Here is an 18,331-nt window from a genome sequence, read left to right as displayed (position 1 = left end):
TCTCCATCTCTATTTAGCAGGTTCAGAATAAGCTCTATGGTCTTTGATGGTTTGTGAATAAGGTTCAATTCTCTGTCGCTCTATCTCAGGCTTTGCACACTGTAGAGGGCACATCTCTCACCCATGGCCCCTTAGCTTGGCTGATGTTGATGGAAAACGTGCCAAGAATTTCCTGGCACTTGTTGGAAGCAGACATTTTGGCTCTTAGGTTGACAGCCACATTGTGGTCATGTCAGGCGACTGTCCTGATTGGAAGATGTCGTCCAATCACTTTTGACCATCGTGTTCCGTTTGACCGTGCTGTTGAGTGGTCTTGGCTGGGCCGTTTGTTTCATTGATTCAAGTTGTTTGAGAGGTACATGACCCTCACTCCAGCAGACAAAAGGCTTTTCACTACAGACAGGATTCCACTACTGACTTAGTTACACAAGTCATTGCACACTTATGTATGACATACTATTTGGGCACTGTTTTGTTTGCTTTTCACCATTCTCTCTCTCTCCCTCTCATTCATTGTAGAGAGAGTATAAATGTGAAATTGTACAATAGCTAATCATGTCCTGTTGAGAGTCTCTAATTTAAGTAAATTAAGTATTGTCCTGTGATTTCAACATACATTTATTAAAAAACAATACAAGACAGAAGCACAGACTGCACTTAAACAGTCAAATCTTACTAATAATATAAAATAATTGCTCATTTTATGCATATTCACTTGTTTTTATAGTATTGTTTGTAGTTAAGCAAATCCACAATTTAAATTATTGGATTGTTACAGTCCTTCTCTTTCTCCTTTTCTTTCTCCTCCATTATTTTCATTATTTTAACCTTTTTAAAATAGGGTGGGACTTGATTTTGTCCATTGGGAACTGATTGGACGGTTGGATCTAGAGAGTGGTGCAGGGATGACCTCAAAACATAGAAGTCTAATTCGCTGCTGGTTCCCTCAAAATTTTCCTATAGGGTTTTTCAATTTACGAGTAAAGTATGTAAACTGGCAAGTTATGTTTACCACAGGCTTTATTTTACACACAAATCGTAAACCCCCATTATAAAATGCCATAGGAAGATCTTGAGGGAACCACTGGCGAATTAGTTTTGTTTTTTTATTTTATAATAAATACTGCAATAGTCCATTAAAAAATAAGAAATGTTCATTTTGATTTCATGGGGACTCTAAAAAGTTTATGAATAAAGTCTCTCATAAGTTTCTCATTGATGCCGATGGTTTGTTATTTGAAATCGAACCAACAGTGACAGCGTTGGTATTCAGTATTTGCATACTGAATTGTAATCGGTTGTCTTTCTTGCATTTATTTGCATATTGATTTATTTTTTACCACCATTTAGCCATTCATAGCTATCTTTGCAGTACCATATTCATGTTGCGTGTTGATCCTCATACACAGCAGAAAGAAAAAACAACAAATCCCGAATATCATGACAGTGTCAAAGAACTGCAAGCACTGATATTTTGTGTACAGTAAATGCACGTCTAGATCATACAATGTTTCACTTGTTTTACAAAATTCTTATTTAGTTGCAGAATTTCTTGTTATATAGTTATAAACACTGTAGGTAAAAATTAAGTATAATTTGATATATTACTGTGAAGTGCCATGCACTACAGGTTTCTCCTTGTTTCTATGCTAAATTAAGGTGCACTTATTAAAATGCTGGAAGATATTTATTCATGCATTATTGAACACTTTAAGTTCGCCAAAGTTTTCCCTATAGTGCTTTAATAAAATTTTCATTGCAAAAGACAGATGTGGATTTGTTCAGATGAATTGTACATATCCTGACAATACGGTGTTGTTTTAAGTTCAAATGTTTTATGTTCATCTTTTTGACCTCTGTAGTCCAAGGTTCGGAATGTCCTGCGGCTGGGTCTCCATTCTCTGGGATCTGCACTGTGGGGAGATGATGTGTGCTGTAAGGATAACCCCGCCCACTGCCACGCCCTCACCACCTTTCTCTATGCCCTCCGAGGCCTGTTACGCACTTCACTCTCGGTCGCTATGGTGACCGTACCCTCCCACCTCATACAGGTATGATTAATCAAATAGTTTCTGGTTTCTATTTCAATTAAATGCTGTTTAACTTACTTTTCATCATATAATCCTGGAAAAAAATGAAATGGTAATGTTTTCAACATTGATGGTTTCTGAAGGATCATGTTACAACTGAAGAGTGGAGTAATGATGCTGAAAATTCAGCTTTGCAATACAGGAATAAATTACATTTTACAATATATTAAAATAGAAAACAGATATTTAAAATTTTAATAATATTTCAGAATGTTTTTGTTTTTTACTGTATTTTTGATCAAATAAATGCAGCCTTGGTGAGCAGAAGAGACTTTGTTCAAAAAAACAAAAAAAAAACTTAGCAACTACTCACAACACTCTGGCTGCCTCTGAAATTGCATACTTCCCTGGTATATAGTAGGCGAAAAACAGTATGTGATAAAATAATTATTTCTGAAATTAATTCACAGGACTCATAAAAGTACTTAGATGACTTACTACTTCCGATGGGATTCTGAAGTGTGCGTACGATGGACACTTTACTATCCCATGAGGCCACGGGTGAGGATTTGTGAATGGCAGTGAAGCGACCTAACTGACGCTGGTTGGTCACATGATAATGACAGCATGGTGAATATAGTACATGTGGATTATATTCATACTACACACATTCATACTTAATTTTAGTGGTCATGAAGTAATTACTTGTTCAGAATAAGTACCTACTCAAGAATGTATGTGATTTTGGATGCAGCCTCTATCTTGGCAGGCAAGCACCACTCACATTTTTCTCCGAAAATATCTTTATATATTATCTAAATTTATTTTTGTTTTTGCTGTCTTTTCAAACTTTTGAATTATCGGTACCATCAATACTTGTGATGAAGATACTTGTGATTTCCAACAACAACATCCAGAACTAATCCTGCAAAATGGCCTTTTTAGACTTTTTTTTTTTTTTAACTGTCAGTCACATGGACCAGCATTGAGGTCACCATAAGTTTGTCCACCCTGGCACACCATAACCGCCCCATGAGCCGGAGTCAAAGAGTCGACCCCCCTCCGTTGTGTGAATGAGGTTCCGCTTGGCTGGGGTTCAGGGGGCCTGTGTGTGTATCTGTTTGAGTACATGTATGTTTGGCCTTCAGAGGAGCTTCTTCATTGGCGCGTGAACCCACAGTTCTTTGTCTGTGGCCCTCAACTTTGCATTCAGCCACCCAATGGTCAGTCTCGAGTCTTTCTGGGTGCTTCTCTCTTTCAGCGTCTTTCGGTTCCTGAGAGGCCCTTTTCTTTGTGCCTCCATTAGCCAACGAGAGTGAGGCCACAGCCGCTGTGCTCTAAGTGCGCTCAAAAGACAAGATCTTGCTGTTCTTTGTCCGTTTGGAAACAAAGTGCTAAAACCCCTCTGAGGGAGGCCGGGGGGCACACAGCGGTTTTCTGCGGTGTAAACGCTGTGATTGGTTTGAAAGTGGTTTTGCGGAATGGATGTGATGAAAACGGGGCCTAAAACTAACTTTTTGCCACATCTGCCAATGGCTGGGGACTTTTATTAAAATTTACCGGCCATAAATATTTTTATTGGCCATTAAATTATGCAAAAACAGCCAGTTTTGACACCACAATTTTAGATACCATTGAAAAACAATTCTCTATTCCAATTACTACAGCTAAAACTACTAGCTTAACTAATATAAATGTAAAACATTATTAAAGACAAGTAACAGTAGTTTTCAGGTAGAGACATTGAATAAAGTAATCAAATGTAAACACTGAATAGTCTTCACTGTATTAATTAAAAATAGATTAATCCTTATTAAAGTTTCAAAAGTTATTCAGTCAAGAGCAGTGAGTAAATTTTTTTTGTTTGATTAGCATTAAAAACACAGACAGCGGCAGAAATATTAGGCTGCTGTCACTTTAAGACCTAATGCACGGATCCATTATACTGATACCGTACTCGTGTAGTCTTTTTCGACCGTTTACGTTCGCTCAAGCCATACCCGACTGTGTTTACTATTTATTGTCATAAATGTTTGTGAATATGTTCGCTCAAGTGCAAGAAAAATGTGAAAGAGAGCTCAATTCAGTATTCACATGCTGTCTGAGACGCGGATTTTGGGCGCGTGCTTCGGATGTTTGCATACACTAAACTTCCCACACAGCATGTGAGTAACGAATTGAGTTTCCTTTTGCATCTTCTTGCGCTTGATTTGCCAAATTGCCACAGCTTAAACTTTTGTTACAATGCAGCACTGTCCCAAGCATCATTCACGTTTGTTTGTCCATGTTCTCACAACATTGCATTGTTAGAATTCATAAAATATGATGCCAGCCAACTGGTGATTGATTATCAGCGCTGATTTTTTTTCTTGCATTTGGCGCTTTTGCTAGTTTAACGATGGGAAAAATGGTCGACGTTCCCGGTGCATGGTCTAGTAGGGTTATTCCTATTCTCTTAATGAGTCATGGGTGTGTTTTGGGCGTAATGTGCAATAAGAGTCAGAGTCTCATCTCCCATTCCCTTTAAAAGCCAGTTGCTCTCGCACCATGGCGGATTCGCTATATACATGGCGGAATTTGCAAATGGAAAAACTGAATGCTTCTCTAGCGAGGAAACGATCTGCTCGTGCACGAGGTTAAAGTGCGTGAGCAGACCATCTACGGGACAAGCCGGATTCCACCAAAGCATTTTTATCTTTATGCACACAATAATAATCTTTTACATTGTACTCCTTTTATTTTTAATATTTGGCATGTTTGTGTGCTGCTGCTCGTCACTATATGTGTAACAAGCAGAGTGTACAAGCGTTGTGCTTTAGACCAGGTTTCAGTTGGTCAATGGTGCAGTCTATTTCAGTTGCCTGAAAATAGCAACACGCCAACAATGCACCCGAATCCGCCTGAATTGTTGTTTTTTTTTTTTTTCAGTCTAAATCTCAAAAGCTTTTGTATCAATACATCTGCTCCTATGTGGAGCTTGATGAGGTTTTCTTAATGTATAGTACCATTACTAGTGTATAGTGTGAGGAATCAATATTTTTTGCTTTAACTACTAAATGTGGGGTCAACGTTTGTAGAACTGCTGTGTTAATCCCTCCATTATTTGCATTAGCACCTCATCTGAAGTCCATCTGATGCGACTTATAATGAAAAGTCATGTATCCTGTCATGTATTTTTAATGTTGACAGGAAGGGGCCGGGCATTGAAAGCCTCCTCTGACGAGATTAAAGCCACAGTCCATCTGAGTCTTTAATCAATCTCTGCTCAAATAGCCATAGTCCACTACCACACACACCTACAGATACAGCCTCTGTTGGGTCAGGACCTTGGAGACCCAGTCTGAAGAATGACAGCTTTGGAGATGGAAGGGCTGGACTATCTTGACTAGACTTTGGTTTGTTTTGATGTGACTTGTAGAGCAGGTCTATCTTAGATGTGTTAAGTTTTGGTTATCAATTACTTCATTGAATCTGTTCAACAAGTGCGCAGCCATCTTTACAATTTTGTGTTTGAACTTACATTTTTAGCGGTAGTTCTGTATATTTCTATGGCATCACTGTTGAAGAGCAATTAGCTTGTGAAGTGGATTTACTTATTGTAGAGTTAATGAAAGTTATAATGAGCATTGTAATGTTTGAAGTGGATGTCATAACAAATGTCAGCAGACTGGAAAGATTTCCGTAAGACCTTACCTTCATGCTGTGGATTTACAAACCGGAAGACACAATGAGTGCAGTGCTAAAAAGGGGCGGGGCTTTATAAGGTCTATATTTAACACTGTTTGCGAACAGAAATGAGTACATTCTAACTGTTGCAGCAACTGTACCATATGTGGTACTAAATCCGATACAGATTAGATGTTTTGTAATGCGACCGCAGTGTGAACAGTTATATCAGAATTCATGTGATTTTTATGTCACTCGAGATCAACATTCGTCGCTCATGACAGTCTATTCAAAGATTTTACATACCCAACGTTATCAAGACATTGGGATTGGGTTACTTTTTCACTGTTTCCGCAGGTTGTTGAAGTGACCACACTAACGTGATATTTAACCACCAGAACACGATTTTTACCAGAATACCCCACGGAACGCAACTGGGCTAGTTTTGGACTAATTTTGAGAAGCAATTGAGTGGATTTTGTGGTAAAAACCTGGCATCCCTGTTTGTATCGTTCTTTTGTGTATGTAGGTCAGTTCAGAACCATGATCTGTTCACACTGGAAATCTGATATTGGCCACATTTAAAACAACAATGGCTGCGTTTACACTTGGCATTAACAAGCGATCACCGTGAACCTATCAAGCAGATCGGATCATTTGCCAATCAGGACATGGCGTGTTTACATTTGTTCACATGAAGTGGCCTCTGTATCTGGATAACCGATCGGATTTCTGTTTCCTGCACAATATCTAAATAAGGCATGTTCGAAAGGCAGAAGCTTCAAATGGCTTCATAGTGTAAAACAACTTTCACTTTAGCCTCTATCAATGCAGTGCACACAGCACAGAATTTTTTTTTAATTGGTACTTAATCTACCAATTTAAGTTTCCCAACATTAATTTTGTATTAATCTTGTATGATTAAAAGATTATTCCGATGCATTTCATGATTGAAAGGAGCGTGCAAGCGTTTATTGTTTTTGTAGCCTAAAATGTAGAAAACACCTTTGTATTAAAGAAATAAAAGAATGCACATCACATTAAAGAGCATTAATTAGAACTAAGCTATACGACACCAAATTAAGAGTAAAGTCCATACAAATTAAACAATGTCCCATTGCTTTCACTCACTTACTTTCCAATGCATTCTCCTGGTCTCCTAAGTTTTTTTTAAATGAAGAAATACTTCCAGAGTTACTCAAAATACTACAAAAATAACTGGGTGGGTTGATCATGTTAAACAAGTCACATCATCCGGGTTTAAGGTTATACAATGTACAATGACTATATTGACAGAAATGGGAGATGAATAAACTGAAACAATAAAAACATATGCGATCGCCTCGTTTAGATAGTGTTGCACAATTAAAATGAAAAATGACACACAAGATATCATGTAAGTCTAAATAAACTGTTTTAGAGATTGACTTTTATTGTAAAGTTCAAAGAAGGTTAATTTCTTGTCAAAACTGCATCTGTCCATTATTTTCTGACAGCCACGCAGAGAGACTGGGTTGGGGATTTATATGACGTCGCCCTCTGAATGTAGATACGATGGCTGGATTGCGTTTACATCACACTGTGATCCGATCACAATGCGTCTTCGACTACCTCCGAACCAGGACACGTTGTTCGGATAACATTCTGATCACAAACGCGTTTACACTTGTCTTTTCAATGCGTATGTGGACAACATCCAGATACAGGTCACATGTTAATGTCAAATGTAAACGCAGCAAATGTGAACAGCAATACAAAAAAAAAAAAAATCAGATCTGAGCAAAAATCCAAATTGAGCATTAAGGCTTGCTGATATATTTGAAAAATGAACAAAAAACCTAAATATCTTTAAAAAAAAAATAAATAATAATAATGGGTTTCATTCATGACACATGGGCAGAAATAATTTCTGTATGTATCGATTTGCTGGTTACTTTTGCGTGTGCTTCATATAATTTGCCACTATGAAATGTGTACTTCGGTTCAATTGCATATGCTTCTTTTTTCATAAATTATAATCTACTTTGTTTTTAATTAACGTAAGTGTTTTTTTTTTCCTGCCATGTCCATAAAAACATCTTTATTTATAGGTGCTTCAAGAAGTTTAACCTGTTCAACTACACAATGTTCCCTAATATCATTATGAATTATAAATAACACAAGCAATCGATTTAAAACAGTGTCTCTTCCCCTACCTTTTGTTAACCCATCTGTTTGGATCCCATCCTGGACTTCAGCCTTCAGTGTGTTGGCCCAACAGTTGTACAGTTGCATTGCACTTTTAGTTTAAATTGGTTTGATAGTGTTGATGTAGCAGCGACTGTCACTAACACAGTTGCTTGGGTTAAATTTTTTATGCTAGATTTGGGAAAAGGGTCAAGGCTGCATACACAAATACACATGCTCTCAAAATCTGCTGTAGATGAGAGGAAGGAATGGCAAGAAAAAAAGAAAGGACACGGATGCATGAAAACTGCATTAGGCCGCGTCAGCTGCTGCAGAGAGGGAGTGTATGAAATATTCAGGAGTGGCATAGAGATTAATTTTTCACTACAGCCTTTTTTTGGAGTCTCCCACCTTTCTGAATCGTCTCTGTATTAGTTTTTGGCCAGGAGGAGGCGCTCTCAGCAGATTTGCTTCTTATACTGTTTTTGATTTATGTTTTCGCTCTTTAACACTTTAAACTGGCTTATTTTCTCATCTCTCATCTGATTTGTGTTTGTTCAGTCTTATATTCAGTCTTCATATCAGTAAGGTCAAGGTCAGAGGTTTTCATATGCTCCTGTGTTTATTTATATTAAGACTAGTGATGTCAAATCGATTAATTGCATCTAAATATAGAAATGTGTAAAAAAAAAAAAAAAAAAAAAAAAAAATATATATATATATATATATATATATATATATATTCATTTATTGAACAAATTGTTTCTTTAAATAAATTCAGTTATAATAAACATTTTCTTAAGGATAAAACAAATCTATCTCAGCTAATGATGTAAACTACATACAAGGAGCACTTTCTTGCACATTATATAATAAAGGTTACAATTAACAACAGAGCCCAAACTATTAAATTCAGTTGCTCATTTACGATAATTTACACAGTTACTCTCATAAAATTTATTTAAACATATATTAAATAATTAAGACATTACTAACAGGTGAAGTGAATCTAATGAATATATAAGCTGATATAGTGCATGTATTTAGTGAAATGCTTCATTTCTCTAGTGAACTAACATGCTGTGGACACTAAATGACTTGCCTGAGGTAAATGTTATGCTACGTGAGATATTATTCTCAAGCTGTTTTATTGATGTCTTTCTGCGGTTCAAACACTGGTTGAGAGATTACACGTAAACATTTCTATGCATAGATCGTCTGTTCTTTTTCTTCTGCTCTTTTTCCTGTTGTGGCTGTTAGCAAACAGCATTGCATTACCACACGTGCCCCTTCTGGATTGGTGTGTGAATCGCCTGTGACCGACTGTATTCGTTGTCTGACTGTATGCACCGAACCGTGACGTCCGTACCGTGACTATTTTGGGACGAATACATGTACCATTACACCTCTAATAAATATAATAATATATACACACACACACATATTATGTAAACACAAACTTTTATGTTAGATGCAATTAATCGATTTGGCAGCACTAATTCTGTAATACATTTATCCTACATTTATCTCTTTTCAGCATGTTTTACCACATTTTAAACTGTTTTGCAATTGTTCCTCATTAAAATCATCACTGGAAATACATTATGAGCCAGTCCATTTCAAAGCGTAAATGTAAATTTGTGTTATTCTTGCGTGCCACAAAACCTTAATGAGCTAAAAGGCATATTTACACCATTTAACAGTAGATATTTTTGGAACAAAAGCATTGATGGGTAAGACATCTTTGCTCTGATGCGGACAGGATCTTTGGATCTTTCCCTGAGTTGATGTGGCTTTCTGCTTACGTTCATCCAGATTTGTGCCGTATGGCGACACTGCATGAGTTGTGCGATCAGAGTAAGAGAGACAGACAGATTTGGAGAGCATGTGTTTGAGGGAATCAGAGCTCTCAATGTGTTTGAGCACCAAACGTATGTTCTGCTCTGATCTGATGGATTTAATGTTACACGACACAACCAAAGGCAGCAGTTCACAGAGGTGGCATCCAAAGATAACTTAATAATACCAGTTTGGATGCCATGATTAATGCTAGTGCTTATATGTTAAAACATCATTTTGATGCATTGAATGTTATATTTTACATGTTCAGGGGAAATAAATATGATGGTTGACAAAGTGTCTATGATATTCTACCCCAATATCGCCATATGTGTGAAAAGTAATACTTTTCCGAAGTGGAAAAGTTATCGTCCACCTCAGTCATCATAGAGAGTGGTGTTGGTAAAATGGGTGCATTTTTCAAATTTAACTGGTGACTGAGGTGGTTTTAGTTTTTTTTTCCAAGCGATTTTTTCCATGTTGACCTAATTCAGTTCTCAGAGCAAAGAGAGTGAAACCCCTGCTTGTAATGAAGGGTTTAATTAGCAAGAGATGCTCTCAGCATGCCTCTAGATGTTTCTACATTTGCTTGTACACTTTTAATTGGACTCCTCTCATGTATTTCCTGTCTTTCTCATCCATTCCCCCTCTCTCTTTCCATCTCGCACTCTCAGAACAGAGCCGTAATGGGGCGAATAATCAGACTGAGTGACACAGCCATCGCTCTGGAATCATTCAGAGGCTCGGAGAAGGAGACCAACCCACTTTACAAAGACTATCACGGTGAGAAGAAACATACAAAGTTCAAATACACTGACAAAAAACAAAAACAAAAGCATAAGTATTAATAATCATTGGCTTGTAAGTCATTCTGCAATAATTGAGACCTATTTTTTAAGTAATATGATTTAGATAGTTGGTTGTCCTTTTTACAGTGTGATTATACTGAGCAATATTAATTATCTATGTATACTTACTACAGGGTTAGGTTGGTTGTGGGGTTAGTTGCTTGTAATTATGCATAATTTATAGTTATTACTACGGTAACTACATGTAACATGTATAACAAGGACACTGAAATAAAGTGTTGCCAGATTTTTTTATTTTATTTCTGACAATAAATCTGATAAAAAACAAAAAATCAACATATCTAGTGACCATAATGTCATGAGAACCAGGGTTATTATCATTAATTAACCATTAATTTGTTAATTAAAATAATAATAAATAAAAAAAATAACAATAAACTTATTTTATCAAGTTGCCAAAACGACATTTCTCATTTTCGTTTAGGTTAAGTTCAAGTACTTTAATAATAACTAAATAAATAAAATAAAAATTAATAAATAAAAATGTATAAATGCTATATTGACATATTAAAAAAATGAGAAAAACACAATAAAATTATGTAAACTAAAAGTAAAGTGAAAATAAAATTTAATTCAAATTAACAAAAACTATGATAGTAAATCAATGACATGAGGGTGACTCAGAAATAAATAAATAATAAATAATATAATAAATGCATATATAAATATTAGACGAAAAACTTAAAAATAGAAATATACCCTGGCAGCTAAATAAAATAAAGTGAAGTATTAAAATGACTAAAACTAAAACTAAAATAAAGCCATATAGTATATAAACCCAAATAGTAATCCCCCCCCCCAAAAAAAAAACTACTAAAAAGGACAAAAGAACAAAACAAAATTAATAAAACTTAATCTCACATGAAAACTGAATATATAGAAAAATAAAAGCTATATAGAAACAACAGTATATAAATAACTGCATAGAACACCTCAGCAAATGCATAGCAACACCCTGACAACCGTCCACAACAGTCTAGAATCACAACAGACACTTCTCATATTTCTTCAGAAAATCTATTTTCAAAAGATGTTTTTTATTGGTCCCTCGTCTGATTCATGCCTTTTGCATCATCCTATCTTTCTGACTCTCTCTCTCACACACACACACACAAACACACACACACTGGCTCAGTAAAGTGCATTAGTAGAAAGGGGCAGGCAGGGTGGACCTCTCTCTAGCTGTCAGCTCGTGTTAGTGTGGCCGTGTTCAATCAGACGTGCTCCTTGGCAGACAGGCCAGGGGGAGATTCAGCTGCCACACACACACACACACACACACACACACACACACACACATACACAAGCACCCAGCACAGCCCTCAGGGGCCGCAGAGTTGCAGAATCAATATTTTCATACTGGCTGAAACCTCTCTGTGGCCACACTGCAGACGAGGAAGATCTTTTGGGCTCGTGCTCGTTCCGTTCGGTCCCTTTTTCCTTTCATTGTGCCTCTTTATATTCTCCCTTGTTTTCATCGTACACTCTCTCGCCATCTCTTCATGTTGCATGCTTTATCTTTTCATCTCTTTTGTGTCCGTCTTTCTGTAAAGGTCAGTTTGTTTACAGTTCTCTCTCCTCGTTTCCGCCCCCTGCCCTGTTTCTTTCTTGCATTCATTTGCTCCGTGTGTACGGAATGGCCGAAGGGGGTGTGGCTCACAAACACTAATGACCTCAGATGATTTTATTATTCATTTAGTTATTTACTTACTTATTTGCTTACTTTATTACTTATGTTATTAGTTATTTTATTAAGGTGCTTATCAGATATTTATTAACTACACTCTAATTTTTTTTAATTTCATGAGTTAGTGCTTTTATTTATTGTTAGATTATTTTAATATTTATTAATATTTTTTATAATGGCATTTTTTATTTATTTGTTAATTTCATTAATTTCTTCAACTGTTGTTGAACAAATTAGATGCTAATGATTTCAATTTAATGAGTTAGTTCTTTTATTAAATAAATAAATCATCTATCATTCGTGTTTATTACTTATGATATTTCTTTATTAAGATGCTTATCAGATATTTATGAGCAAATTAGTCTCACACTAATGTTTTTGATTTCATGAGTTGTCGATTGTTACATTCTTTTAATATTTATCATTTAAATTTTATATTTATTTGTTAATTTCTTTAAGATGCTCATCAGATGTTGATAATGATTTCAATTTAATGAGTTCTTTTATTAAATAAATAAATTGAAATGTTTGCTTTAAATATTTAAAAAATATCAGTTTTGTCAGTGTTTTTAATTTCTTATTTCACATTTTATTTAAATATCAAATCTCAGTTACGTTTTGTCAGAGTGTTCTTAATTTTATAATATGTAAAAAAACTGTTAGATAAGTCACTTTTGTCAAAATGTTATTAATTTCATTTATAGGTATTTGACAAGATAATACTTACATGTATTGAATGGGTGGAGATTGTAATTGAGCATTTGTTCAGCAATACAGATGTTAGAAATTAATAATTTCTAGTTCACGTATTGAGATGTTTATGAGATATTTGTAAACAAATCATATTAATGTTGCTTCAGTTGTATGTGAATTATTGATGAGTATATGAGCTGTACCTCTTTTTAAAAATATAATGCACAAACGTCTCGGCAATGTGTGTATTTTTACTTTTTAGTTTTTTTTAACAGTTATTGCTATTGATTTTCACCTCATTTCATGAATAATGCTTTGCCATAAGGTCTTAGTGAATGTGAAGACGTACACGAGGCCACTCTTTCTTTTCTGTGGTGCGTCTACTGCACAAAGCATGTTGGGAGTTCTGTCACAGCGAATCAACTCGAGCGGAATCAACCTAGCGCACGGGTCCCTTTACAAGCGGGGCCTTTACACACACACACACACACACACATGCTCTTTCCGTCCTCTCATCCCCCTCATCTCGGTCTTCAGTGCTTCTTTTTAATGTCATATTTCTACTGGCCACATAACTGAGGAAAAAAAAGATGGAGGGAGGAATTAAAGAGGGCGAAAAAGCTTTCTCTCCTCCCAACATGCCCCTGTGCTGACTGACCTTGTTTTACCCCATCCTCCACTCACCTCTCTTGCTTTCTCTCCCTCCCACCAACCTATTTCTCTCCTCCCTCCGCTGCACTCCTTCTCTCGTATGTTTTGGTTTCTGCCCATTGGTGCAGCTAATAAAATAATGGTTGATACAATGCTATAGTGGCCAGTGTGAAAGATGATAGCTACATGTGCCCACAGTAAAACTCAGCAGACAATGAAAGACACAGTCTGTTTAAATAGGTAACAGGCAAAACAAAACCTGGGCAAAATATTTGCTGCAGAACATGTTTAATAGCCTGTGCATTATAATCAGAAAAATCATGCCCATTGAAATGCCCTGCCTCAGATTTTTGAGCCAAATGGATTTTGAATGCAGTTTCAACCAAAAAATAAACCCATTCACATAAGTTGCACTTTCTGTAATCATTTACTCGCCATCATTGAATGCTAATTAAAACTCTGACCAACACTAAATACACCTTCGTCCCCATAAGCACTACACTAGTGTGCAAAAATTTGGGGTCAGTAAGATTTCATTCAGCAAGGATGCATTAAATTGATCAAAAGTGACAGTAAAGACATTTATAAATTTAAAAAAAAAATATTCCTATTTCAAATAAATGCTGTTATTTTAACTTTCTATTCATCAAAGAATCACGGTTTCCACAAAAATATTAAGCAGAATAATTAAGCAAATAATATTAACATTATTTTTCAAAGTTGTAAATAAAATTAAAAAAAATTTACGAGAAGTCATTTTACTTCAAAATTTCACATTTAATTCAATGTGGCACTTGTCTTTTCTTTGTAATTATGAAATTTACTAGTAATTTCTGAGTGAAAATTATTTCAAAGTAAATCCTACTATTTTTTTTCAGTGTTCCCAAGCAGCAAATCATCATATTAGAATGATTTCTGAAGGATCATGTGACACTGAAGACTGGAGTGATGATGCTGAAAATTCAGCTTTGATCACAGGAATAAATTGTATTTTAAAATATATTGTAATAGAAAACAGTTCTTTTAAATTGTAATATTATTTCACAATATTACTGTTTTTACTGTATTTTTGATAAAATAAATGCCGCCTTGGTGATCAAAAGAAAGAACTTTCAAAAAAACATTTTAAAAATCTTACCGATCCTAAACTTTTGAATGGCAGTGTATACTGAAAAATATCTCTGACAGTATGTATTTGCAGCACGTTTCTACAGTGATATGATTCACTGTTAATGTCTTCTGTGTTTGTTCAGGTCTCCTGCATGTTCGTCAATTGCCCCATCTGAACTGTCTGTCATGTGAAATACCCGATACGAAAGACTTGGCCTTCAAACTCAAGAGGAAGCAGTTTACAATTGAGGTGAGTTCACAATAATGATGTCACAGTACACCAGATAAAGTCTCCTCTTAGAGGTTTCTTTGAATAATATTAGTTTTAATTTAATTAATTCCCGCTAGCATATATTCATGCAGCTCTTTATCCTAATGTTTGTTCACTCTGGTGGAAAACATGAAGAGTATGACGTTTCTAGGTGCTAAAAAATGACTCCTTTTAATTGCTAATTTTATTTTCCTCCCCCATGTCTCTTAAATCGGTGCACATATTAGGAGGTCATGATTATGAATTGATGTCCACATTAGCTGTGCTTCAATAATTCCTGTTTATTTTCCTGAGCTATTGAGTGTCAATTTGAAAGGTTGAAACTATTGATTTTAGACTGGAGATGTTACACCTTAAAGAATAACCTCAAAAGACTTGGAGATTTTCTTTCGGAAGTCTCATAAATACACTTTCATTAATGTGTAACTTGTTTTCGCTGGGAATTATATGGTAGTCAGACAGGTCTGATCAGAAATTACTACCTAAAAAGTAACTAATTCCGTTTCTTAGTTACTTTTTATGGAAAGTAATACATTACGTTACTTTCGCATTTTTTCACCTTGGCTGTGAAATGAAACACAAAAGTAATGTTAAATAAGTCATTTTTGCTTATTACTATGGTTGAATTAGATCATCAAAAGTCGGCAGCAAAGACATTGGTTAATAAAGTGAGATTAAATACATAAAGTATATTTTGTGTTATTCATGTTCATACAGCGCACGCAACGTCTCTGCATTCGATTTCTCTCAACATGAGGTTGAAAATGTAACTTTTTTTTGTTGTAAGTAATGTTACTTTACTAGTTACTTGAAAAAGTAATCTGATTACATAACTTGCGTTACCTGTAATGTGTTACCCCAACACACTAACTATTGTCCAGTGCCACTAAAGTGATATTTTTGCACATTTTTATTCTTTGGGAAGTGACAATTTTAGGTTCAGTAGAATTGGAAAAATTAAAATGAGTTACAATTTTTACTGGCCATGTATACGGTACTTTGCATTACTATATTAATATTTATATATTTGTCCCATTAATCAATGAACAATTTAGCTGCTTTACCTACAACAGATATAGTAGATGTAATTCTGTAAGTTGCAGTAAAAATGTTGAAAAACTTTGTGGTTTTGTTACTGACATTTCTGTTTTGATGACTTAAAGCTACTTGTTGCTGATAATTACAGTAAGTTGAGTTTAAAACCTGCTGCCATGCTGGCTAATAACTCATTAATTAGTTGTTGAGATTGTAAGATAAGCTTAGTTTGGCTTGCTATGTATGTAGGTTAAACTTTAAAATGCTTTTTCATTCATTTGCAATAGAAAAGTTTTAAATATTGGTTTCCTTTGGTGCTTGGCTAGTGTTCATTTTGGACACTGGTTGTATGTTTACTACCACACACACACAGACTCTTACAATCCACTTCCAACCAATGAGTGCCTGTCCATCAAGTGGAGACAAATGAAAGAGCCCAGGCTCTTATTGAAGCCCCATCATTGGTCCCTAATTAAGTTATCACCGTTGAAGCTGTTAATAGTTAATCAGGAAGTCTATTGTCTCCGAAGGACCAGTAGTCTTTGTCTTTAAACGCTCTCTAAGGCAGAGACCTCTCATCCACTCCTCACTAGATTTATAGGGTCAATAAAAGTCAAGGTGGTTTCCCTCAATGGCTGTTTAATGAGCCGACCGCTTTGAGTTTGTGGAAGGGCTCAGATGTGGGTTTGTTTTGGAGCAGCGCTGAAGAATTTGTATCTTTTTGGGCAGTGTAATATACCTGATCTTTTGACAAACCCCTTTTAAGGATAGTAATATAGTTTGTAACTTAAAAACTAAAGCGTGGCGTCATGGGTTCGATTCCCAAGGAATGTTTGAACTGATCAAATGTATACCTTAAATACAATGTAAGATGCTTGTGTCTGCCAAATGCATAAATGTAAAAATCATATTATAAAAACAAAATTCGCACATAAAATCATTGTAATATTCTGATTTGGTGCTCAAGAAACATTTCTTATTATTGTTGAAAACGTTTGCTAATTCAACATTTACTTGAAACAATGTTAAATGTTACTGTCAATTTTGATCAATTTATTGCATCCTTGCTGAAAAATATCATATTGACCCTAAACTTACACTCTAAAAACAATGTGTTTAAAAACAACCTAATTTGGGTTGTTTAGCCCAAGGGCTGGGTAAATGTAGGACAGAACACATTCATTTTATTCATTCATGTTTTTTACTTCAAATATGAATTAGTGCTTACAGATTAACTTAAAGGTCCCGTTTTTTGTGGTTTTTTGAAGCTTTGATTGTGTTTATAGTGTGCAATATAACATGTGTTCATGTTTCGCGTGTAAAAAAACACAGTATTTTTCACATAATTTACTTATCTGTATACCGCTGTTTCCACTGTCATAAAAACGGGCTGATGACTTCCTTGTTCTATGAAGTCCCTCCTTCAGAAATACGAAACGAGTTCTGATTGTGCCAGCGGTTCCTGTGTTGTGATTCAACAGCAGTTTAGCGTATCTTGCCCGGAAAGGTCACGCCTCTTACCATAACGTGGAGATGCACGCGCTCAGTGTTATTGTAAACATGTCTTTAATTTTACCCTATCAATTTGAGCCGGAATCAGACCCGGTGATTGGACTGCGGGATGAAAATAACAGCGTTTCGACGACATGGCGACAAACACACTCTACAAACGCAACTCTTGTGTATTCCTGTGGGCGGAGGTTAGTCAAAAAACTGTTTTAGTGACGTCATTAAAGAAGGAAGTAGAGGGATGTAGTCCAAACTGGCCGTTCGATGTAGGCGACTTCTGTTAAATGAAATATCTCGCTTGGCATTGAACTTTGAGCTTTAAAATTTTACAGATTTTATTTATACTCTAACAACAACATTACACACTAACTAAAGTTTGAAACATGGGATCACGAAGAACGGGACCTTTAAATCCTCTAAGGTTTTGTAAAATACTCCACACAACCACTGGTTTGCATGATAACTTCCTTTATAGGGCGGGGCTTTAACAGCTTGTGCTTTGGTTGCTCAACAACAACAAAGCTGGAGAATCTCACGCAGCCAAAATGAGGATTGTCAGTAACGGTGTTCAGCCTTACATTGTTCAAACCGGAGTCGACACTGATGGAGAGACTCAGGAAGAAGTTACAACTTTAGAATGAAACTGGACGTTTCTGAACGGTTAGTGGATAAATTTATGTAGTTGCTGTGGAGTTGATTCAACTCATCCACTAGCATGTGCCGTCATGTTAATCTTTTGTGCAAATCCATCTCGTCCCTAAATGTTGCTTTGCTTAAATTAATTGATTTACAGCACAGTAAGGAT

The 18,331-nt window shown here is 35.7% G+C and overlaps 1 protein-coding gene across 1 annotated transcript in view; it reads left to right on the top strand.

Annotated features, from left to right (window-relative positions):
- Positions 1 to 18,331, top strand: part of elp4 (elongator acetyltransferase complex subunit 4) — a 106,231-nt gene that overhangs the window by 44,599 nt on the left and 43,301 nt on the right. Inside the window, exons 7-9 of the mRNA XM_048183769.1 lie at positions 1,863 to 2,051; positions 10,376 to 10,484; positions 14,855 to 14,961. Of these exons, the coding sequence (XP_048039726.1) occupies positions 1,863 to 2,051; positions 10,376 to 10,484; positions 14,855 to 14,961 (405 nt within the window). The remainder of the gene's footprint in view (positions 1 to 1,862; positions 2,052 to 10,375; positions 10,485 to 14,854; positions 14,962 to 18,331) is intronic.

Source organism: Megalobrama amblycephala, linkage group LG3, assembly GCF_018812025.1.
Source record: "Megalobrama amblycephala isolate DHTTF-2021 linkage group LG3, ASM1881202v1, whole genome shotgun sequence".
NCBI lineage: Eukaryota > Metazoa > Chordata > Actinopteri > Cypriniformes > Xenocyprididae > Megalobrama > Megalobrama amblycephala.
This window is presented reverse-complemented; position numbering and strand designations above follow the sequence as displayed.